This window comes from Lissotriton vulgaris, chromosome 2_1, assembly GCF_964263255.1.
Source record: "Lissotriton vulgaris chromosome 2_1, aLisVul1.2, whole genome shotgun sequence".
Lineage (NCBI taxonomy): Eukaryota > Metazoa > Chordata > Amphibia > Caudata > Salamandridae > Lissotriton > Lissotriton vulgaris.
In genome coordinates this window covers 821,785,864-821,811,542 of record NC_141687.1, presented here as the reverse complement: position 1 = coordinate 821,811,542, position 25,679 = coordinate 821,785,864, and the positions used below count along the sequence as shown (strand labels likewise).

Genomic DNA, 25,679 nt, shown 5'->3' with positions numbered 1-25,679 from the left:
ACATGATCATCCCTGTAACCACAGACTGTCTTTGTGGGGACTTTAACATCCTAATAAACACACACTATCTTTGTGGCAGCTTGAACATCTCAGTAACCACACACTATCACTGCGGGGAATTGAACATCCCTGTAACCACACACTCTCTTTGTGGGGACCTGAATATCCTAACACACAGAGGTTCTTCAACTGATTTACTTGGAACAATTCATCAATCGCTTAACTCCCACATTGCAGGTATGGAAGCAGCATTGTGACATTAAATTAACAGAAGTGGTACTATCTCTACAGCCTATGACAGGACACAAGTCCCACACTCCCTAAAGCTGTCAGATCACCAATACACTGGCCCCAACCAGTGGAGTACCAAGACCTGAGTTCAATGGAGAAAGTAGGAGCGGACCGAGGGAAGTCGGGACTCTAAGAGGAATATGGACTCCTGCAAATCATGTAAACAGTAACTGAAGATAAGATAGTGCCCCTTTTAATATGTGCTACTAACTCAGACAAGCTTAATTTCAAGTCTGCTTGAAGAAGTGACAGTCTGATTTTGTTAGTTTAATTAAGAGATAGATTTCTTGCTCTGAATACATGTATACACATATATGTGTGGGGGCAGTGAACACAAATGTAAGAGGCAATTGCATGCTTAATTCTGTGTACATTATCTAACTTTCTCAACCTGTTCACAGGTGTTGATAATATCAGATATATAGGCTAAGGCAAGTGTTTAATAGACCTTTCTCTTGTGTTAAAATGTAAACACAGAAGTCTAATTTTGGTTTTGTCCTTTGTCCACTTTTAACTGTGTAAAACAAAACCTTAAAATGCATTCATGACACCAATATGTTTTTCTTCTCTAGGAACCGAATATGAAGGACATGCTCTTTGTTTATTAAAAGAGTTCAATCTTCAAGAATTTGATGGGTATGTGAGTTTATCTAATTTTTATGTTGTGGGTAATGTGAAGATGAAAATAGCCAAATGGGTTCACATGAGGCCGAACTCCAAGGTCTAAATCTTGCTGTACTGCTCCTATCTTTTTCTTTCATGTGTCTTTGTTAGTTCTGCAGATGTGGAATGGAACACTGACATCCTAATGTCATGCTAAATTGAGAGAGAAACTGTGGACATAAAGATTATTGTTTATACCTTAATTACAGAAAGTTGTACCTGTCTTATTGCCCTACCTATAAGTATGCTGCTAGTCCTTGATCTCTGTACTTTGCCCTTGTACTTTCTATGTGATGTGTAAATACGTTTACCCAGATGTTGCTCCCTGGAGTTAATATTCTAGTTATATTTTGTTTCAAATCACCCAAATAAATACATTAATATGTAAATGAGCTATAGAACGTAGTTTCCTTTAGATGATCCAGAAACAATGCATGAACTTTACTCAGTTATGTCATAAAAGGGAACTTTAACATTTTAAAAACCTTAGATACCCACACAAGGCACTCCCTTTGTGACAGCTGATTATTTTCTCACCTCATGCATCTTCATCTTTTGTTTCCCACATGCACCTGTTTCCAATGCTTTCTACAACTAGGAGAAGCATTCTTGTCTTTGACTTGAAGCTGTGCGTTTGCATTGCGTTTCTAGACTTAGGAACACTTTCTTTATCCTTTTATTTTCATGATTTGCTGCACTGTATCCTGCAGGTATACTTTAGTTCCCGACAACATCCCTTGTGTACCTCATGTAGTCATAGGAGGGCAGTCATTCTGCAGAGCCCAGCATCCCTGGTCTCTGATCTCCATTCTCTTGTTTTCCGTATTCCCTCCCTCTATCTGCTCCAAATCCTACCCTTGACCAATAATGTCTTTCTCTCACCTCATTTTGCATTGAGATGCGATTCTACACTTGCCAGAATTGATTCTTTTCAATAACTCTACTAGATACAACTAGGCCAACACCTAAACGGTTGCCCCCAAAAATCTTTAGACTTCAGCTCACATTCCTTGTCTACTCTCCTTCGTGGCCACGTCTCTTAATAGTGCTATTTTTGTAACCTATTATTGGACCATACCCTTTAAAACATCCCAAACAGTAATCCATTAAATCTGTCCGAGAAGACTCATTGAGCCTGACTCCTTGGAAAGCGGTCGCTCCACCCTTCCTCCCGACCTCATAGCGCTGCTGTGGTATCGTAGCGCTGCTTCTCCCCATTGCTATATATTTAACTAAATTGTTTCTGCATCCGTTCTGTAACGTAGCGCTCCGCTCTGATTACTTTGTGTATAATTTTACATTGAGTATATTACTTAATAGTACCTGTAGCGCTGCTTCTCCCCACTGCCATACTCTTAATGTAATTGACTCAGCACCCGGTCTGTAGCGCTCCGCACTGCTTACATTGCATATTTCATTTATATTGTGCCTGTGTGCGTAGCGCTGCTCCTCCCCTCTGCCATAGCTTTAATTACATAGAATTGGAACCGGATCTGTGGCGTAGTGCTCCGCATCGCTTTGTCTGGTGATTTCACTTATTGTGATTTTATTTATCTTGTGCTACACCGCTAGTTCGCTTTACACGCAGTGCCCCCTGAGGTCAATTGCTGCCTGATTGCGCACATAGCATACTGTTGTCCTTTTTGTTGTTGTTTGTCCACCATTTTGTTGTGCCTGCAGCCCGTCCCTCCCCCTACGCTCACGCCTCCCAGCTCCCCCTCCCACCCACGAGTCACCAGGAACGGCCAGGATGGGGATTCTCTGTGACTAGCCTGACTCCTTGGAAAGCGGTCGCTCCACCCTTCCTCCCGACCTCATAGCGCTGCTGTGGTATCGTAGCGCTGCTTCTCCCCATTGCCATATATTTAACTAAATTGTTTCTACATCCGTTCTGTAATGTAGCGCTCCGCTCTGATTACTTTGTGTATAATTTTACATTGAGTATATTACTTAATAGTACCTGTAGCGCTGCTTCTCCCCACTGCCATACTCTTAATGTAATTGACTCAGCACCCGGTCTGTAGCGCTCCGCACTGCTTACATTGCATATTTCATTTATATTGTGCCTGTGTGCGTAGCGCTGCTCCTCCCTCTGCCATAGCTTTAATTACATAGAATTGGAACCCGATCTGTGGCGTAGTGCTCCGCATCGCTTTGTCTGGTGATTTCACTTATTGTGATTTTATTTATCTTGTGCTACACCACTTCTCAACTTATGACAGATGCATCTACGTGCAGCGTCCACGCGCAGCGGTCGCGCCGAAGGTCCGCCAAAGGTAAGCCCGTCTACGCCCGTCCGCGCCCGGACCGCGCCCAGCGCCAGACCCCCTGGCCCCCGCACCGTCCACCCCCCCGCATTACATACGTCGCCTCCACCCTCCTAGCCCTAAACCCCGGTCGACTTCCCAACTGCGCCCAAGCCAGCCCCTGGACACACCCATGGACCCTTCACCTGCAACTCCTGCAAATTCGACGGCACCAAGACCAACTCCACATCCACTAACACCAAACCGAGACCTGACACCAACCACCTAAAATGCATCCTGCTCAACACCCGCTCGGTCCACAGACATGCCATCGACCTTTGGAATCTACTAGACACCATCTCCCCGGACGTCGCCTTCCTAACAGAAACATGGATGAACGCCTCCTCAGCCCCAGACATCACCATTGCCATCCCGGAAGGCTACAAGATCATCCGGAAAGACCGCACCAAGCAAACAGGAGGAGGCATCGCTATTGTCCATAAGAATTCCATCCGCATCTCAACCAGCTCAGACGTCAACCTCGCTAGCGCCGAACACCTTCACTTCCTGATCCACACTGACCCCAAGACCACTCTCAGAGGCACCCTCCTCTACAGGCCACCAGGACCCCGAGCACAATTCAGTGAAGACATCACTGACTTTATCACCCTACACGCCCTCCCCTCCGAGGAATACATTCTATTGGGAGACCTCAACTTTCACTTGGAAAAAAACAACAACAGCAACACCACCACCCTTCTGGACAATCTCGCCAACCTCGGACTCAAACAACTTGTTAATACCCCCACTCACGACGCAGGTCACACACTGGACCCTATCTTCACCTCCAGCAAACATATCTCCTTCAGTCACACCACTGCTCTCCATTGGACGGACCACAGCTGCGTTCACTTTTTCTACAAAAAGACCACAACCCACAACCATCCTCAACCTACTATGCGAAGAAACTGGAACAAAATCACCATCAACCAGATCTCCTCATCGCTTCTTCAAAACCCCCCTGCCCACTCTTCGAACCCTAACCAAGCAGCCATTAACCTCACTCAATGGCTAACCAACAGCGCCGACAACCTAGCACCCCTGAGAAAAGGTCAAATCAAACTAGGCAACAAAAACGCCACCTGGTTCAACGATGATCTTAAGAAATCCAAGAAACTCTGTCGCTCCCTTGAGAAGGCATGGAAAAAAGACCCAAACACCAGTACCAGGGACGCCTTCAAAAACTCCACTCGCATACACCACCAACTGATCCGGACTGCCAAGAAAGCCGCCTTCAAAGATCGACTCGACAACAACGCCCACAACAGCAAGGAATTATTCAACATCGTCAAAGAGTTTACCAACCCCGCTGCCAACTCTAACGACATCACTCCCTCTCAAGCCCTCTGCGACTCCCTAGCTTCGTTCTTCCACGACAAAATCGCAGACATCCACAACAGCTTCGACAACCAACCCGGAGACCAACCCACCCAACCTTGCGCCGTACCTTCACCTCCCTTGAACATCCTTAATGACTGGAACCCAATCTCCACTGAGGACACCATCCACCTGATGAACTCCATCCACTCAGGATCCCCCACAGACCCATGCCCTCACCACATCTTCAACAAAGCTGATTCCATCATTGCACCACACCTCCGAGACATCATCAACTGCTCCCTCAACTCCGCCACCTTCCCGGAAAGCTGGAAACACGCCGAACTAAGCGCCCTTCTGAAAAAACCCACAGTGGACCCCACCGAACTCAAAAACTACCGCCCCATCTCGCTCCTTCCATTCCCGGCCAAAGTAATTGAGAAAGCTGTCAACAACCAGCTCGCCGTCTTCCTCGAAACCAACAAATCCCTCGACTCCTCACAATCTGGCTTCCGAGCCAAACACAACACTGAGACCGCACTCATCGCAGCAACAGACGACATTCGAACTCTACTGGACAATGGAGACACAGTCGCCCTCATCCTCCTCGACCTCTCCGCAGCCTTTGACACAGTTTGTCATAGCACCTTAATACAACGCCTCAGAAACATCGGAATCCAAGGAAAAGCACTGGAATGGATCACCTCGTTCCTTGCCGGAAGAACTCAGAGAGTCCGCCTTCCACCATTCAAGTCAGAGGCCACTGAAGTCATCTGCGGCGTGCCACAAGGATCCTCACTCAGTCCCACCCTCTTCAACGTATACATGAGCCCTCTTGCGGCCATCGCACGCCAACACAACCTCAACATCATCTCCTACGCTGACGACACTCAACTGATCCTCTCACTCACCAAAGACCCTAACACCGCCAAAACAAACCTACATGAAGGAATGAAAGAAGTAGCCGATTGGATGAAGCACAGCCGTCTGAAACTGAACTCCGACAAAACAGAAGTCCTTATCTTAGGAACCTCCCCCTCTGCCTGGGACGACTCCTGGTGGCCAGAGTCCCTTGGAAAAGCTCCCATCCCGACAGACCACGCACGGAACCTGGGCGTCATCCTGGACTCCTCACTCTCGATGACCAGACAAGTCAACGCCGTCTCATCATTGTGCTTCAACATTCTTCGCATGCTCAAAAAAACATTTCGCTGGAAACTAGAAAAACGGTCACCCACGCACTGGTTACAAGCCGCCTAGACTACGGAAATACCCTATACGCCGGCACCACCGCAAAACTCCAGAAAAAACTCCAACGCATCCAGAAAGCATCAGCCAGACTCATACTTGACATCCCACGTAACGACCACATTTCTGGTCACCTGAAAAACCTCCACTGGCTCCCCGTCAATAAGAGGATAACATTCCGCCTCCTAACCCACGCACACAAAGCACTTTACGAACTTGGACCCGAATACCTCAACACACGACTTTCCTTCTACACCCCCCCCCCCCCCCCCCCCGCCAGCTACGCTCCTCCAACCAAGCCCTTGCTGCTGTACCTCGCATCAACAAATCCACCATGGGAGGAAGATCCTTCTCCTACCTGGCGGCTAAAACCTGGAATTCACTTCCCACCCACCTTCGCCTCACTCAGAACCACCTAGCATTCAGAAAGCAACTTAAAACATGGATATTCGACAAGTAACTCCCCACCCTTCTCCAAGCGCCTTGAGACCCTCTGGGTATGTAGCGCGCTATACAAATTAACTGAATTGAATTGAATTGAAGATAAATGCCCCTGCTAGGGCTCTTCACTCTTCAAATCAAGAAAAGGCTTGCATCCCAAGAATTCATAAAAAAAAGATCTGGTGGTAGATCCTTCTCTTTTCTGACAGCTAAATTGTGGCATTCCCTGCCGAAATCTATGAGACTTCTTTATTCTGAGCAGGCTTTTAAATCCAGATTGTAAACCCACCTATTTAGGGATGCCTGTTCATAAATTGTATAATTTTGTATTTGTTTTGTCACGGGTTAGAGTGCGGGGACACTTTTTTGTGAACATAGCTGCCAAGGTTTCAGATTTCTATGTGTGACATTTTCATAATTTAAGAGTAATTATGAGTGACATTTTAATGACTATAAGTGACACTTTCTTGCCAGCAAAAACAAGCTATGAAAACGAGGGAAACTTATAAATATCAGATATGACACCCATTTGAGCAAACTAGAAACTCTACGTTAACTGCTGCAAAGCTTAAGAAATAATGGTTAAACGACTTTCATTTATACTCATGTAAATGTACTTAGAATCGTACAAATATCAGGAAGCTCCTTTGCAACAATGAAATCATGGCTCTCTATGCACACAAAGTCAGGAGCTGTTGTTTTATTTTTTTGTGGTTGTTTGTTTTTTTGAGGCTTGCACCTCGTTAGTACCCTGGAGGTACTTCTGAGATGGAGAGTGAGGAGGTAGGTGCACTGAGAGTGCTCTTGCGGTGCAGGGTGAGGAGGGGCTCCTCTGATGTGCAGGGTGAGTAGGGCCAGTACCCCATGGGGTACCTCTGATGTGCAGGGTGAGTAGGGCCAGTACCCTATGGGGTACTTCTGATGTGGAGGGTGAGTAGGGCCAGCACCGCTGGGGTACCTCTGATGTGGAGGGTAAGTAGTGCCAGTACCCCTGGGGTAGCTCTGATGTGGAGGGTGGCTAAGACCAGGAACCTGGAGATACTTCTGAGGTAGAGAGTGAGGAGGGCCAGTGCGGGTGAGTAGGGTCAGGACCGTGGGGGTGTCTTTCATGTGGGGGTGACTAGCGTCAGTAAGTACCCTGGGGTACCTCTAAGATCGAGATTGCCGAGAGCCAGCACGGTGAGCAGAGCCCGTACACTGATCCTTGCGACTCTACACTTGAGCTGGACATGATGCTGTGGTGGAGGAGGCGGCCTGGTATAGTCAGCACACCTGGCTGGTTAGTAAGGTAAAACAAGCATCATTGGGGTTTAATGGCTCCTCACAAAAAAGGTCCAGGTGCTACTGCACTTGCTGCATTACTGAAAGGTCCACCTCTCGCACCAGAGCTGTCCTTGTGGCGGGTGGATAGCGCTGGCCCTGTGCTGTGGTGCAAAGCCACTGAACGGAGCTCCCCTGTCAGGAGCGGAGGGGAGCAGGCATGTAGACTGCCATAGAGAGGGATGAGGCCAGGGCAGTACACCGGGGTCCCTCAGTGGGGGAGGGCCTCAGGGTCAGCACACTGTATGCCCAATGTATGGTGAAGGGGTGCAGTCAGCACACTGCAGGCCCTCTCTGCTGGACGTTCATTTACTACCATAACATCTCTCCCTGCCTCAACCCAACTCTCAAAAGTGTTCAAAGGGCCGGGCAGGAAATAGACACGCCAGCCCCAGTACTCACATCCTCCATGGTCCTGCGATCAGATCTCCCTCGTCCAGGCTCGCAGATCTTACTGGCTCAGGTTTACCGATCTCACTGGTGCAGCGCTGCGGGTCTCATCCCTCCAGGGCTACAGGTCTCACTTCTATAGAGATGCGGCTATCACCGATCTGCGGCTGCAGATGTAACCCATCCAGCGCTCTTGCTCTCTCTCTCTCGCCGTGGGCAGCAGGCTCACTCACCCGCAGGGGCAGCCGATCTCACCCGAACCGCTGGCCAATCCAGATCACAACCTCTACGGACTTTGCTGCCGCAGCCTGGTTTGCGGGCTGCCCACGCCACAATCGATTCATGCTGCTGGCGGACCCCCTGCGGCCACGGCAGGCGGCCTGCCATCATGGCATGAGAGAGGCTGTGAGCAGCAGGCAGCCTGCACTCTCAGATTCCCCCACCGCTTTACTAACTTCCTGTTCCGGGCCAGACGTGACGGCACTCTAGTCGATACATTTGTAGCGCTCTCAGAGCTGAGAGCTGCAGCAGTAGTCTGGTTAACTGTGGGACACGACGGAAGCAGGTGCACCTCTCTCGGAGGAGCAGAGAGAGCCACGGGCACAGTGACAGGCGCCGCTGGTGCCTCGCCTGGCAGCAGGTGGCAAAATGCGTGACATTGCATTTCAGTGCGGTGATGCGAATCACCGCACTGAAATGCGTGAACATCACACCTGTTGCGTGACGCTTGACAGGACTGTGGGAAGCAGGTGCGTGATTTATCAGTGGCTCTTCATTCATTCATTCATTCATTCATACAGGAGTTATAAACCTGGCTCTGTTTAGGAAGAAATGGAAAAAAGGTTTAAATATAATTTAATGAAAGAAAGATGCTGTACCACACATTGTGGAGGAATCTAGGGCCCGATGTAGGTAAACGCGATTTTCCGATTTCAAAATACCGAGGCGGGCCGAATCGGTATTCTGAAATCGGAAAACGAGATGTAGGGAAAAAAAACCGAATGAATACCGATTCGGTCGGCATCGGTAATGAGATTCGGTACGTTCCGATTCTGCTCGGTCCGAATCGGAAAGTACCGAATCGGCCAACAACGATTCAGAAATCACCGAATCGGCTACCACCGAATCGGATATTCCCGATTCGGCGAATACCGATTCGGTAAAAGCCGATTCGGTAAAATCCGATTCGGCAATCATAGATTCGTAGCCATGAAAACAGACCCATGGCGAAAAAGCCCATAGGAATGCATTGAATGAACCGAATCGGCTTTTACCGATTCGGATAATACCGAATCGGATTTTACCGAATCGGATTGTACCGAATCGGATATTACCGAATCGGTAAAAGCCGATTCGGCAATAGGCGATTCAGCCAATGAGGTGGCTCCCCCTCCCCCACCCAAACAGGGAGTGGCAACCCTGGCAGGTGCAGCTAATTAAGAAGTTTCTGGAAAGCCTGCCTGAGCCCAACACTCACAGTTAGCAGCAGTGGGAGAAGGAGGTTGCCAACTGAACTGGAGAACATGGCAGAGCAGTCTGATAGCCAGAAGTCCTCCCAGAAGAGGAAGCCCAAGTTCACCACCACCGAACTTCAGGTGCTGGTTGAGGAGGTGGTGAGGGTGCACCGCCAGCTGTTTGGCAAGCTGTCCCTCAACGTGTCAGACAGCACCAAGAGGAGAATCTGGGCCGACATCGCCCAGAAGGTGAATGCTGCGGGTGTCACCCCCAGGTCCATAGAGGAACTGAAAAAAAGGTTTTATGACATCCGCAGCCTCACGAAGAGGAAGCTGGCTGACATACAAAGGCAGGCTGGACTCACTGGAGGAGGCAACAACCCGGCGCCACCCCTCACCGAGCTGGAGGAACTGGTCTCCAGCACCATTGAGAGGGAGAGTGTCGTTGGAATCGGGACCCTGGACAGCTCTGCGAGAGCTACAGCTACAGGTAAGAAGCATGCGCATCATGACACACCCTACCAGACACCTCCCCATTAGACACAATGCATAGGCAAACACCAGCACTGTACTGTCACCAACATACAAGAGACAAGCATCATGGTACATGTAGTCAGCAGAAGTTAGCCAAATATGTCAGTGCAGAATCACAAGACAGGAAACAGTGTGACACAGTGTAAGGAGATGCAAGGACATGTGGAATGCCATAATTGTACTGACTGTAATACATCGGCACTCAGTTTACAAATGCTTCTTTGTACCTAGGGGCCCCATCAGGCGGAACAACTGTGACAGCAGAGGGAGCAGCAACGTCCAACACTGCAGTCGCAGGGCCGAGCACCAGCCAGGCTGGCCAGGAGGAGGATGAGGAAGGAGACACCCCAGGGCTAGGTATGGAGGGAGTCCTGGTCATTGACTTCCAAGCAGTGCACTCCCCAGTACTGCCCAGCACACCCCCCTTGCAATTCTCACCAGAAAACTCCCCTACAAGGCACACCATTCCGCCTACACCAGCTCCTGCCACAACCGTGGCCTTGCCACCTGTTCAACCTGTCCTGGGAGCAGGGGCTCAGGGACCGGACAGCTTCACACCCCCACCAGTGGCACCCCAGCCCACTCAGCAGGCCGGAAGCAGCAGTGCCCGACGCCGTGCCATCACCACCACTGCTGCACCAGCACGGGAGGGCAGTGTGTTCCTGGGCCTGGAGGGACAGATGGTTAAAATCCAGAGGCAACAGGCAAGATCCACCATGGCCTGCCAACGCCAGCTCCTGCAGCACAACATGCAGATGGGAGAGTTGGTGAAGGGATTCCAGGCTGTTGTGGAAACCAACAAGGAGGTGGCAGCAGGGTTAGGCAGGCTGACCACTGCCATCACCCACTCATCTGCCAGACAGGAGGAGCATGAGCTGGTGCGCAGGCGGGATGCCCGGGTGCTGAACCGGGCCATGGCCCGCCTTGCAGCGGCGACGGCACAACTGTGCCATCGCAGCTCCAACCAGGAATCTGTGCTTAGTCAGCATACGGCTGAGCTCACTAGGGGGATGGCCAGGATCACCACGGCTATGGAGGCCATGATAATTTCAAACACCGCCTCCAATCCTGCCCTGGACCTGGGTGATGCTGGAGACAGCAGCAGCCGCAGCAGCCCGGCCAGCGCTGCATCTGAGCCACGGAGGAGCACCAGGCGATCCGCTGATGCTGCTGGGCATTCAGAGGGGGCTGAGGGACACCCCAGTGGGTCTGGCAAGCGGGCAAAAAAATAGCCTGGCAAGGGGGGATGAGGCAACCAGAACCCTGGACTTTATTTGATTTTACATACTCCATTTTTTGATGCACATCAGTGCTGTAACTGTGGTGCAACACTATTAAAATTTGTTTTTTGCAAGCAACATTTAGCTGTCTTTGCATCTGTACTCAGTCAGAAATAGTTCTCAGTGATCTCCTCACGTCTGTATCTGCCATCACTTGGCGTACACACCCCAGCTGGCTGTGTCAGTGGCACAGCTTCGTCGTCGTCATAGTCCTCGTAGTCAGACAACTCCACCTCAGTGCCCTTCTTGACCGCAAGGTTGTGTAACATTGCACATACAGCTATGATCTTGCAGCAGGTGATGGGGGTATACTGCCTTGCACCTCCACTCTTGTGCAGGCATCTGAATCTACTTTTCCAGATGCCAAAGGTCCGTTCAACAACATTCCTTGTGCGTATGTGGGCCCGGTTATACCTCCTTTGGCTGGGTGTGGAGGGGTTGAGGTAGGGGGTGAGTATGAATGAGCGGAGGGCATATGCACTGTCGCCTGGAAGAGAAAGGGGTCACATTAGACACATGCATACATGTATTCCACCTACCTACTATGTGTTATGGGGGTCTGATGATGTGTCTCACCTAGGAGGTATCCTTCTCCAAATTCGCCAGCCATCAGCCGTGCATATATGCCGCTCTGTTGGAATATATAGGAGTCATGGGTACTCCCTGGAAATTTTGCTACCAGGTCTGTGATGGTGCACTTGGCATTGCAGATCACCTGCACGTTGATGGTGTGTGTAGATTTCCGATTGCGGTATATGTATTCGGTGTCCGCTGGTGGGCAAATCGGAATGTGCGTGCCATCTATGCAACCGATGATTTGGGGAAATTGTGCCATCTGGTAGAAGTCAGCTTTAGTTTGTAGCAGTTCTGCGTGGGTTGCAGGGAAAGAGATGTATTGGTCCATCCTGTCTATCATGGCGTCAAGGAATATGTGGAAGAACCTTGACAGGCTGCTCTGGCTCACCCCTCCTGCTGCTGCTACTCCACTTTGATAGCTGCCAGACGCAAGCAGGTGTAGGCTGCATAGCACCTGGACGTGCGCAGGGATGGCGTGTGCCCTTGGGGTGTGGTGGTCCAAGAATGGCTTAAGGTCCCTGATGAGCTCAAGTATGGTGTCAGAGTCCAGCCTGTATCTCTGTAGGATCTCAGCCTCAGTGAGCATGAACAGGGTTATCCTCTGTCTGTAGACCTGTTCATTTCTTAGCCATTCCCTCTGTCCTTCCTGCTGTAGCCGTAGCCGCCTCGCAATGACATAGAAAGCTGCCATCCTGCAAGTTGCAATGCATTTTGGGACTGTTTATATGGGTTGGAGTTGGTTACCACCTGATTGCAATCCATGGTAAATACCGAGTGAATTCTACCGATTTTGAGCCGATTTCGGTGTTTCTGTGCCTCCCTACATCTCCCCAACTGTCGGAATCGGGGAATTTCCCGATCGGAGATTCATACGAATCGGCATGTTTTCCGATTCGGCTCATGTCCGATTCGGTATTTGTACCGATTCGGTAAATGGACCGAATCGGTGATTTTCCGATTCGGTGTCACTAACGATTCGGTAATTGGACCGAATCGGTGATTTTCCGATTCGGTGTCACTAACGATTCGGTAATTGGACCGAATCGGTGATTTTCCGATTCGGTGTCACTAACGAATCGGTAATTGGACCGAATCGGTGATTTTCCGATTCGGTGTCACTAACGATTCGGTACATGGACCGATTCGGTCTTTGCATCCGATTCGGTGTTTTTCCGATTCGTTACATATCCGATTTTCGGTATGTACGTATCGGATTCTTTCCCATTCGGTTCTCATTCCGATTCGGTTTTCTATCCGATTCTTTCTGTTTTTGGTTCCCTACATCTCGATGGCTGTTTACCGATCGGTAAGGGCCAAAAATCGGTATTTTCGGCCGTTACCGATCGGTAACGCCCTACCTACATCGGGCCCCTAATGTGAAATCAAACATAGCTCCATATACCTCAGACAAGTGGAGAAAAGAATGGGAAGGACTAAAATGCGCCATACTATTTGGTGCAGTTCATTTGGCCTGAATGTTGCACCACACCCAGCATAGGTATTGAAGGAAATTATATTTAACAAGTTTGGCGTGGCATGAGGGACTGAAACATCTTAGTAAAAAAGTAGTCATGGGGCTAAAGTATATATCTACAAATTTGATAATACGGGCAATTTTCTGAACAAGGACAACTAACCAAAAATAAAATTGTAAGTGTAGGACCTGCCCACAGGGCCAGACTGGCCATAGAGGGCACCGGGCAATTCCCCGGTGCGCTGCATGGGTGGGGGGCGGTTTTGGGCCCCTGGGGGCCGTTTTTGTTCCAGGGCCGTTTTTGCATCATACCTGCAAAATCGACCCTGTACCAAAATCGGCCGAAAACCGGCCCCGGCAAAGAGCTCAGCGGCACCTCCAACCTCCAAAAAACAGGGCGATTCGCAGAATTGGGCCGTTTGCAACTGGAAAAATGCCTTTTCCGATGCATGTACCTTTTTGCATTCGCAAAATAGGTAATCGCTATTTTTTGCGATTACCTAATTTGCAAAATGCATTTAGGGAATCACAATTTGCGATTCCCTATTTGAGATGCATGTAGCATATCCTAAATTCGAGTGTGCATTGAGGAAATGCTAATTACCATCAACTTGAAGTTGATGGTAATATGTGCATGCATTGGAAAATGCAAAACAAATGCATTTTTTCAATGTGCTATGTAGCGCACACATCCTCTTAGGGCATATGTGTGCAAAAAATTAGCATGCTTACCTTTTTTGGGGGGTGCCTCAGGGGGGCTTTAGGCCCCCAGGCACCCCTGGATTTGCATTCATAAATTGCAATTACCAAATTGGTAATGTATTCCCATTCATTTGGTGAATGCATTCCCATTCATTCATATCGTTGGCTTCATTCGTTTATTTTCCAATGATCACACACACACAGTCAGCCTCATTAGGAGCTGACGACGCGACCGTACAGTAACGCATATACCAAACACCGAGTAGGTCAAGTGCGAGGGTGCTGCTGTTGACCGCTTCATTTTTAATTGTTTTTAACTGTTCTTATCTCGAATACTGACTGCGTATTTGCAGAATGAGCTGTGTTTAATTGCTCCGGTGAGAGGTAATTTTAGTCAGGTCAGCACTCTAGCTCCAGCTCGCGCTCTAGCTCTGTGACACCGACACGCACAGTCGGGCTCATTAGGAGCTGATGATTAGACCGTGCCACTGGCGTGCCTAAGCCAAGCCTGTTTGCCCCCGACCAGGACCTAGGACCAGTAACCCTGCTGGTTTAAATAACGGAAAGTACTGCTATACTACTGAGCAGCTTAAGCTTTAAAGACACAGGCCTAGAAGTAAGTGTATACACTCCATGTCACCTGATAGCAATGTTACACAATGTCCCCACTGTGGTTTTTAACTCTGTCCTTCCTCTCAAAGCCCTGATACCTTACTTGATAAAAAGGAGCTTAAAATGTTCTTACTTAACTGTTTCTCCCTCCTCAAGCACGCATTAGAAATCCATCTCATGTTAGAAGATGAGAGACCAGACATATTATTCCTAATGGAAACATGGCTGAAAAGAGAGGGATTACACCATTGTACAGGCGCTCCCATCCAACTATGCAATTCAGAGGCTTGATCGAGACGCTGGTCAGGGAGTGGGTATTGCCATTAATCATAAGAGTGAATTTAAGGGCCGTATCACCACAAATCCCATCCCGACTGTGAAGGTATTTATTTTTCGATCAGGGTATCCCATGTATGTACCTTTTCAGGTATTTTGGTATATCGTCCTCCAGGCCCTCTTGGCCAATTCTGTCAGACTATGCCAGACATTGTAGCCAACCTCACCAGTTCCCTACCCAACTTTACATTATTGGGAGGTTTTAATATCCATTTTGATGACACACAACTTTCTACTACGTCTATGTTTTCAGCTCAATCAAAACATATTCGGCCCAACCCACTCTAAAAATCACTTGCTGGACCCTGTATTCTCTAACATTCAAAATCTTCTGGTCTCTAAACCTATCCCACTGCCATGGTCCGACCACTTCCTACTCCCATTTACCTGGGCTGTGCAGGACACTAGGACCCCAGCGGTGGGAATTAAAAAGCTGACCCGCACTTGGTCGAAATTCCAGCTGGAATTATGGGTGACAAACTTGGAGAACACCAGACCAATATCCCACCCAAATCCTGTTATCGCAAATGACAATTTTAATAGATGGCTGGAGTCCTCACTCAACATTGTTCTTCCCAAAAAAGAGACCCACATAAAAACAGGAACCAATAGAAACCCCTGGTACTCTCCCTAACTTCGGAAACTCAAACAAACATGTAAAATAATGGAAAGAAGATGGAGAAAGGACTTCTCACCAGCTAACAAAGCTAAATACAGGGAAGCCATAAAACTTTACAAATCTGAAATAAAATCTGCTTAAGGTTGCTATTACCAAGACAGAATCACATTGGCTGCAAATTCCCCTCATGAAAATTTTCACATTGCAAAAACACTCTTGCCCCGCCCCCGCCCCCAATTTCAGACAACGCCCAACTTCGGTGTAACCAGATAGCAGAATTTTTTTCTGCCAAGATACAAACTATCTGTTTGTCCTTTCCTCAGGTAAAAGACCAACAGATGGTACTACCAACAGACATAGTAAAGGAACAGGACCTGTTGGAGGAATTCCCTCCTTTAGGCCAAACCTCCTTGCAGAAGATTCTGAATTACCTAAAATATGGCTCTCCAATAGATCAAGCCCCCCCATCATTCGAAATAAGATCATTGAGGCCATTTCTCCAGTCATACTGGACTTGATCAATGCCGCTCTTCTGACGGGTACTGTTCCCCCTCTTTGGAAACAGCCAATGGTCAATGATCTTTAAAAAAAATCCTAGTTTGGATCTGGAAGAATGGGCGAACTATGGATCAATATCTCTGCTGCCGGGAATAAGTAAAATAGCAGAGAAGCATGTGCACTCAGCCCTCTGCATTTGGAAAAAAACAACCACCTCCACCCCTCACAGACAGGATTCAGATCACAGCAGGGCACGGAGACCGCACTCCTGTTGGTAGTGGAGGAAACTAGAAAAATCCTTGATGGCAGAGGCTGCGCAGCACTCATTCTGTTGGACCTCAGCACAGCCTTCGACACGGTGAACCATTCTCTGTTGATTAGAAGACTCATGGATGTAGGAGTGACTGGAATAGCACTGAAATGGCTGCAGTCCTTCTTGGAAAACAGATTCCTCTCAGTCTTCGGTGATGACATTTCTTCAAAACAACTGCCCCTTACATGTGGAGTTCGTCAGGGATATGCCCTGAGTCCCACTTTATTTAATGTTTATATGAGGTCCTTGGCAGAAATAGTGACTCCGTTTGGGGTTCAGATTGTCACCTATGCCGACGACACTCAGTTGGTCGTTTCCCTCAATAAATATGACAATTCTAGACCGGATATAGCGTCTTGCCTAGAAAAAGTCTCCAGATGGATGGATAGCTCATGTCTGAAGCTTAATGGGGCAAAGACTGAGCTTATGCTCCTTGGTAATTCCGCCCCTCCCAATATAGATCGATTTTGGCCTAACTGCCTGGGCTCACCCCCTGCCCCGAAAAAGCATATTAAGAGCCTGTGGTCTGGCTTGACTGTAACCTAGATTTTGAAGGAACAAGCCCGGAAAGTGCAGCCAGCTGCTACGGCCTCCTGAGGATGATTATTAAGATCCTCCCCTATTACCTTTCATGGCCAGAAGGCTAATATTCTATACCTAGGACCTCCAGTTTCTACGACCAAAATATTACTGACAGTACAGAACTGTGCAGCTCGTCTGCTTTTGAATATCCCTAAACGTCTCTCAGCAAAACCTGCTCTGACTTCTCTGCACTGGCTCCCTATCCAGGAGAGGGTCAAGTTTAAGGCCATGTGCATTGCACATAAAGCACTTTCTGGAGAAGGATCCCCAATGATTTGTTCCATGATCCATTCCTGTCAGCCCAATAGAGCCTTGAGAACTGAAAGTAAGCGTTTGGTGACAGTCCCAAAAATAAAACGTTTGAGAAGTAGAGGTTGTCTTTTTTCATACAATGCGGCTAAGATATGGAACCACCTCCCCCTCCATATTCGTATACATTCAAATGACTTGAATTTCCATAAGCAAATGGAAACTCTCCTTTTCCCTTGATATGTTCGGCATACTTATCTGCATTACTATCAGCGCTGGGATGCCCTCGGGTAACCAGGCGCTTTACAAATGCTACCTCATTAATTTATTATGTGTTTCTCCCAATCACTGGACTTCCTCACACACGTGCAGCACGATTACTTTCCCATTATATAGTAACCACATGATTAACTGAGCTGGAAGACAGACTGTGAAAGTGCAAACACATGTAACAAGTTACAATTGTTCTTTATTGTATATGCAATTCTTCTGTGGAGGAGGCACTATTAAAATAAAATCAAATAGCACTTTCGGCAATGTTATGCTTCTTAGATTGCACATAATAAGTATCATTGAGAGCATTGAAAATAACCAGCAATTACAATCCTAAGAACATATTACGCAATCATTTCATTGCTAAATCACAATTCATGTATATTTACAAATCATATACATCACTAGATGCAGCAATCCCCATGTAATTCATAAAGCAATGATTTAAAAATCATAGATCATGTTGTTTGTTCTCTGAAAATGTAACATCTAATAAATCTATTAGGTTGATAATTCTTGCCATCAGATTTACCTTCACAGTTGCTGTCACCTAAAATATTAATCCACAAGTGGGCCTGCTTTTTGTTATCCTGATATATATGTTATGGTCATCTGGTACATTTCAAATATTCTTTATACTTAAATTACTGCATGATTCTAATATCTTGTGCTAACTTACAAGTCTGTCTACTGCCCACTTGTAATGCATTTATTGTTGTTGCAAAATCATTTACATGTGGTACTTTATAGTGATTATAAGAGAACGAAAAGGTTGCAGCATCCTTAATACAAGAATGTGTATGACTCCTCTTCTAGATTTAAGTAATTTGGTGACATTGAATCCAAATTGAGTATATATTTGGTTTCAGTTTATCTCAGTCACAGTCACCACCTCGTAATTGCAGAGGGATTGCATCTATCACAAAATATTTGAAGTGGTTAGGATTACTTTTGTAATGTTTGCTAAAGTGTCTAGCTACTGGATAGGAGGAATCTGTGTTTCTGATTGTTCTGAGGTGCTGCAGTAGTCTTTTGTAGACTATATATTTATATTTGTGTGTATGTTTGGTACTTTTATTGCACAAAATAGAGTGGTATAAAAACTTTATGTCACAGAGTACTGTGAAATATGCACATATTTCACAGTTACCTGTGCAATGGGGTTCATCTTCATGATCGCCTCCGGCCCACTCTGCAGAGCTTTAACACTGTCAGGGCTACTTGGGGATCTGGGGCATTCACAAACACTTGCCATTCAGTTTCATGGTTCATGATACCACTAGAACCCCTCAATCTCAATATTGGACCATAGATCACTGATTTCCATTATGTATTCTAATAGCAATCTTTATCAATACAACAAGATGTAATTTAGAGGTGATGGTTTACCAACAAAAATATTTTTCATAAACATCCATGAAGTGGTTTTAGGCCTAAATCAAGATTTCTTCCACATGTGCACAAAGACAATATCTTTGACGTTGGATCCTTTATTCCAAATCTTAATAAAGCAGAGAGATTGGCATTGGAAAATTTGAGGTCTGATACTTCTGTGATCATAAAAAAAGCTGATAAATGGGGTAATGTTGTTATGAATGGGAAGCACAGAGAATATTGAATATTACAGCTAATTATGACTTGATGCAAAAGACTCAGCTAACAAAGTCAAGAGAAGCATTAAGATTGAAACTCAGTGAATAAGTTTCACATTTATATGTCGAGAACCCTATAACTACTATTATTGACTTTTTATCCAAAATTCATAAAGGGGGTAAGATCCCTCCTGGAATATCAGTATTCCATGTATTAGTTCACTTACTGAATTTATTTCAGAACATAAATACATCTTCTTAGCTCCTTTAGTATACAATCTTTCATCGCATATCAAGGATACAAAGGTTTTTTTTTAAAACAGATGTCTGTGATCCATGAGAATATGTCACTTCCATTGCATATTCAAAAGATTTAGAGGCACCTAAATTATTTCTTCAGATGAAGTCGGACAGTTTTTTATGCACTTTAACATGATAGATCTAACAGAGTTTATTCTTGCAAATAATTTTTTTCTACCAGAGAACATTATTTAATCAGGTATGTTGTCCAGCAATAGGTTCTAGGTTTGCCCCCTCTTGTGCAAATCTCTTTACAGGTTGCATGAGTGGGAGCATGCCTGGTCCTGGTCTCATTATATTTCCTAGAATGTAGTTCACTGAGTTAGGTTTATTGATGATATTTTTTTGTTTCGAAAAGGATCAATAGAAGAGATTCAGTCATAATGTCAACACATTAATGACAATGGCTTTAATGTTGATTTAAGCTTATAATTTAGTTCAGACAGGATTTTTTTTTAGAGCTAATTGTGGATAATATGATGTTGCAATCAAAAATGTACAGAATATCTACTTCAGTACTTTCTGTTCTTCAGCCGAAATCTGGACATCCTAAATACCAAAAGAGAATATCTCATATGGGGAATCATTGAGGTAGGGCATCAGGAATTACACGATTGTGTGTCTGCATTTTTTGCATTATTAAGGCTCTGGCGCATTTGCCACTTAATCCATCTGCTTCATAATTTGCAGATTTGTTTTAAAATATTGTCGTTCCAGCTAAATGTTTCAAAAGTTATTAAAAATGCAGTGACACATGTTGCAGCGCAGTGACAGATGCTTTGCAGATGTTGACCGGTCACATTTCTGTTGCCTATTGCTATTTTTGGGTATTAAACTGGTACTAATTAGGTGTAACCTATACCCAGACAGTTTTAACAAGTTAAAAAATGTCAAAAGAATTGAGTAATAGTATCAGAAAATAGGCCACTTTATGCCACATAACTTGCCTTTGCTTGCCATATCATTTAGTCAACCCTGGCACATAATGTGGCCCTCGGCTGCCGCATAATTCCAGCGGCCCTGCTTTAAAGTCTAAGAGGAACTGTAGCTTAGCAGCAGATTATGAGTAGGAAGAGGGAATTATTTCTCTTAAATTCATTGACAGAGCATATGATTTTGAGACTTTGAATCATTCTAAGAGAAAGGCCAGACTTGCAAATGTATGTTTCTTTTTACATTATAAAATAGATATTGGAAAATTTGAAGATTAGCTTAGATTTATTAATAGACATACAAATGTTTACAATAGTTTGAAGAAGTATTGGAAGATTCAATCTCTTGAGAGTGACATTTCTAAACAACCCCAGATCACGTATAAGAGAATACCAATTTTAAGAAATATCTTGAGTCCTAGTGATCCCATTAGGTTTACCGACATTGTGTATTGATTGGATCAGTATGGTTGGAGGAAAGAACCAATTAAAAGGTGTTTTAAGTGCAGGAATTACATTTGTTGTAAGTTGGTCCTAGATTGTACGAAAGAGTTTAAGTACATCTATCGGAGCAGAACTTACCAGTTTTAATCTTTTATGAATTGCAATACATTGAATAGTTTACATATGTTTGTCTATATGTGTGTGGTCTTCAATATATTGGATCGACTACTTGGAAAATGAAGTTGTGATGTGAAATAGCCTTTTGTTTTACATTATGAAATAAGATTATTAGCCATTGAACACACTTCATTTAATCTTTGAGCAGGTAGTATAAATTTGAAAGTTAGAAGCAGAGAGACTAGCTGGATTAATACATTAAAAATTGTAGAAGCGAAGTTGATTGTGAACTGGTCACATTGCTATGAGGACCCCTTTTATTTATTTGTATTTTTGATACTAGTGAAGTTTGAGGATATATGAGGTGGTCTTATTGTGCTACATCATAATTATCATTGTGGTGTTTGAAAGCATTTATGTTGATATAATAACATACTCGATATTTAGAAGATTAATTGGATTAAAATTGGTGAACATTTGTTGTGCATTGTCAGCACATGAGAGAATAGTGTGGGACCATGAGAATATTTAATTCTAAAGTTTAGGGTCTGAGTCTTTATGAAAAATAATTTTTATGATTAACATCTAATATTAGATGTTTTTTTATATTTTAATATTGAAGGTTTCATATTGAACTTGACACACAAACTTATGTAAATTTGATTGGGAAGGTTTAATTTATGAACTCAATTATTTGGTTTATTGTACAAATGTGAAGATCATGTGGGCAATTTCAAAACTAAAAGATAGGCAAATGCCTGAATAACACCAGTAGTTCAATACAGTGGGAATGGATAAGGTCAAGGGTTTGAGTCTTTCCCTGATTGGGTATCTCATTTTTAAGAAGAGATTTACTATTTATAACAAGTATTTTTACTATTCTTATTTTCTTTTTTGGTGAGTATTTTTGGGTGTTTGGGCTTTTGCATAGTAAGTTGCATTTCAGAAAAGACAACAGTATTCATATTAGGACTTTGGGATAATGAAATTTTGATTTTGGTTCTTGAGTGAGATGACCTTATAGTTAACCTGTTGTTATTACATTTCCTGCTGCTCAGCCAGTATGCATATGTGTGTGTTTGGAATGTTGGTATGCCTGATGACTGTGTGGAATGTTGGTGTGCCTGGTGGACTGGAGAAATCACAGTTAGAGAGAGTGGGCTGAGCAGCAAAGTTGCAGCTCCTGGAAGGGCCATGAATTGATCATTACCATCTTATCTACTTGTAACTAACATCCTGTAACTTACCAATAAACATCTACGTTGACTTACCTCTGTGACTACTCTCCATCTTTACAACATTGGCGATGATCTGGAAGAAACCCTGCATGCTTTGGCCACAAGACTACTGAAGATGAAGAAACCTACACCATCTTTACAGAAATGTATTTATACAAGAAACTACTCAAAGCAAAGCAACTTTAAAAACCAAGGAAAATAATACCCTCGCAGGTCCCAATAGTTTCCTCCACCATCTGGACAGCATACCCAGGGCGCTTTACATTCCTTGTGGTTATGCATTTATGCTTCAAAAGGAAGGAATACAGCGCTAACCAGTATACGTCAAAGACTGCACCTGTTTTCCATGGTGTGACCTTGGCATCAGAGAAGACTGCAGGGACTGGCGGGCCTATGGACCACTGTTATCAGCAGAATCTAGCTACACGTTTGGACATTCAGAGACAACTTTATTCAGCACATACAGTGGTAGAGAGCATGAATTCTGGCAATTTTTTCATCAACCGTAATCAACAGAAGGCACTGGCCTATGTACATTTTGTCAAGTACTTCGTGGAGAGCACTTTGTGTGAGGAGTGGTTAAAGCGGAGCTTTGGATGAGCCTAGGCTGCACTGTACGGCACTTTTTATTCTTGTTGTATTGTTTGCCAAAGGTTCTCGACTTCACGTGTGTACCGAAGTTGTGATATTAAGGACATATGGAGGTTAGCCCAATTTTGGGATTTAATTTTGGACCCCAGCCGTCCTCTCTACATGTGGCAGTTCAACCGCTTATTTTGGTCATCGCACCGGGCGCCCACCTTGTGCCTGCATCTTTGAAAATTTCAAGTATGATGACACTGCGCGTGCAGCCTTACCTCTTTGCCGTTTCCAGCAAAGCTGCTGTGCATCCTCTGTGACATTTGCTGGATTGCAAAGAGTCAATGTTAGGTACTTTTAGCAGCACAGTGGTGCCGGGAGCTATCCGGCGCAGCGTCACCGGTGCGTGCCGCCATTTTGTGTTTGGCGCTCTCCATCGTGTCCAGCAATTTCAGGCACAATACGATGTATGCCAACCAAGTTTGCTCTTCTTTGCGTGTCAAGAAAGTGATATTGACCGTTGTCTTCACCCAACACCAACAAATCATTTGTTTTATTGCTGTCAGCTTCATGGTTATGCTCTGTGGCTCTTTGCGCTCATTCGAGGTGAGTGCTCGTGTGTTGTGCTCTTTTTGTGGTACCCTCGATCAACCCAGCACCCTGAAATGTGACAGTTGTTGGCAGTCTGTGATCCGAAACTCTACGAACCAGCTGAATTTGTACTACAATTCTTTGGGCAACCTTTCCATAATTTAAAAATATCGACATTGTTGCTGTCAATTGCCAGATGGTGCAGTTTTCTCTCTCTCCACTTTAAGCATTTCGCTCACTGGTGTTTGTCCTTCTTTTCTCCTATATATTGTCATCTGCAACCATTTAATGTACTTGTAATAACTTAAGTAAGAATTTAAATTGAGACTGTAATGTGTTTGACATTTGGTGTGTAAGGGGAGGTGTACTCCAGTCTATTTTATTTTGTACATTAGGTCATGTGTTATACGTACTATGTTATTATACTTATACTGTCCTTTACTCATACTTTAATTGAGTATTTGCCTACGTGGTATGCATTTAGGTTGAGCTTTATTCATTATTGATTTGGCCGATCTAGACCTTTTTAGGGCACTAAGCTTTAAATGTTCCTTTAGGGTAGTTGCGTATAGGAGCTGGTCTCTCTACACTTGTTTTTAATCTTTCAGTGTGGGTAGTGTGCACACCCTTTACACTAATTTCACCCTGTACAGTTTTTGTGCCTAACGTTTGTGTAGATTGATTGCCTAGCTGTGTGGGTTGTTTACCCTTTTACACTTGCATTACTTGTATATTTGCTCTACCTAGCAGTGTGGGTTGGTTACCCTTTTACAATTGCATAACCAGTATATTTGCTCTACCTTGCGGTGTGGGTTATTTTTCCTTGACACTTATTTCCTTTATATACATGCGCAATAGGAAGTGTACCCTATTCTTCAAATGTTTAGTACGCGATGGGCTGTGTACCCTATACATACATTTTTAGTGTGCAATGGGCAGTGTTCCCTATACATTATACATTTTTTGCGTGCAATGGGCAGTGTACCATATACTTGATTACTATATACACATTTATTTAAATGCATTATGGGTTCCCTAGTGTCCCTTATATGGTTGTGGCGTGTAGAACAGTGAGAATGGCTGGAATTTACACTCTGCGGGTGTCCTTCATTCCTCAAGTCTTACACTATGCCCCCTTTAGTGTGTGGTGTGTAGAAATGGGTGACTAGTTTGGGTCAAACATCTCCTCGGTGTCAACTTTCCCCCCAAACTCTGCACAGTATTTCCATGCTTTACATGAATTTAAAATTGTTGTCCTTCGGTTCTCATTTTCCATGAGAATTGCTTATATTTTTTCCTTTTTGTCTCATATTCGCAGTCTCTTGTATTTTCCAATTGTATTTTCCAATTTCTGTATTTCCTTCTTTATCTTTGCAAGGGAAGGGGATGTGCTATGTTATATTCGTAGTTTCTCTTTTGCACTCTTTTCCTTGCTTTATATCTTCATTCATTCTTCCATCATCTGTTCTTCTGCAACATGCACTTAGCTTTCTGCATCTCCACTGTTCTTTTTCATTATGCATCTTTTCTTCACCAAGGATATTCATTTGTATGCAATGTTGTAACAAGTCTTCTGCATATTTGTGTTACCCTCATATAGGCTTGTTTCTATTTTTAGTTCTTTGATTTCTCAAAGGAAGAGGATGTGTTGTACTAACATTTCCTGCTGCTCAGCCAGTATGCATGTGTGTGTGTTAGGAATGTTGGAATGCCTGATGACTGTGTGGAATGTTGGTGTGCCTGGTGGACTGGAGGAATGACAGTTGGAGAGAGTGGGCTGAGCAGCAAAGATGCAGCTCCTGGTGGGGCCATGAATTGATCATTACCATCTTATCTACTTGTAACTGCCATCCTGTAACTTACCAATAAACATCTACTTTGACTTACCTCTGTGGCTACTCTCCATCTTTACAACATAACTTTTAGAGAATGTGACACAAACAATGTGGAGGCACCTTTTGTGGTTATTACTAGCAGTGCCGTGGATCATTTCAGCATTCTCGGTCAATTAAGATGTAAACGAAGAATTGGCGGGGACATGAGAGTGTAAATAGTCATGGTAACAACAGCATTGTTTAGTTGATGCTAGAAGCTAAAAGGCTGTCTCGTTGCAAGACCTTTTAATGTGTAAATCACAGATATGTGATTTTGGAGGTTAATATTTGAGCTTATTGTTTAGTTAGGTGAGTACTTTATTGGTTTAAGATATTCTAATAAATATACACTTTTATATATGAGTTTAGAAATTTGTTTTTAATGATATAGATTAATACAAAGAGGCAACACAAAACGTTCTAAGAGTTAAAAGTGGAGGATTATAACTTGAACAGAAGATTTAGGTGAGATGAATGCTAGACTGTTTTTTTGCTCGCGAGTGTAGTAATTTGGGAGTTTGTATTGATTACCAT

General features: G+C 44.7%; 1 protein-coding gene across 1 annotated transcript in view; it reads left to right on the top strand.

Annotated features, from left to right (window-relative positions):
• CERKL (CERK like autophagy regulator) overlaps positions 1-25,679 on the top strand; it is a 593,964-nt gene that overhangs the window by 194,051 nt on the left and 374,234 nt on the right. The window contains exon 4 of the mRNA XM_086956224.1: positions 864-927. Within this exon, the coding sequence (XP_086812350.1) occupies positions 864-927 (64 nt within the window). The remainder of the gene's footprint in view (positions 1-863; positions 928-25,679) is intronic.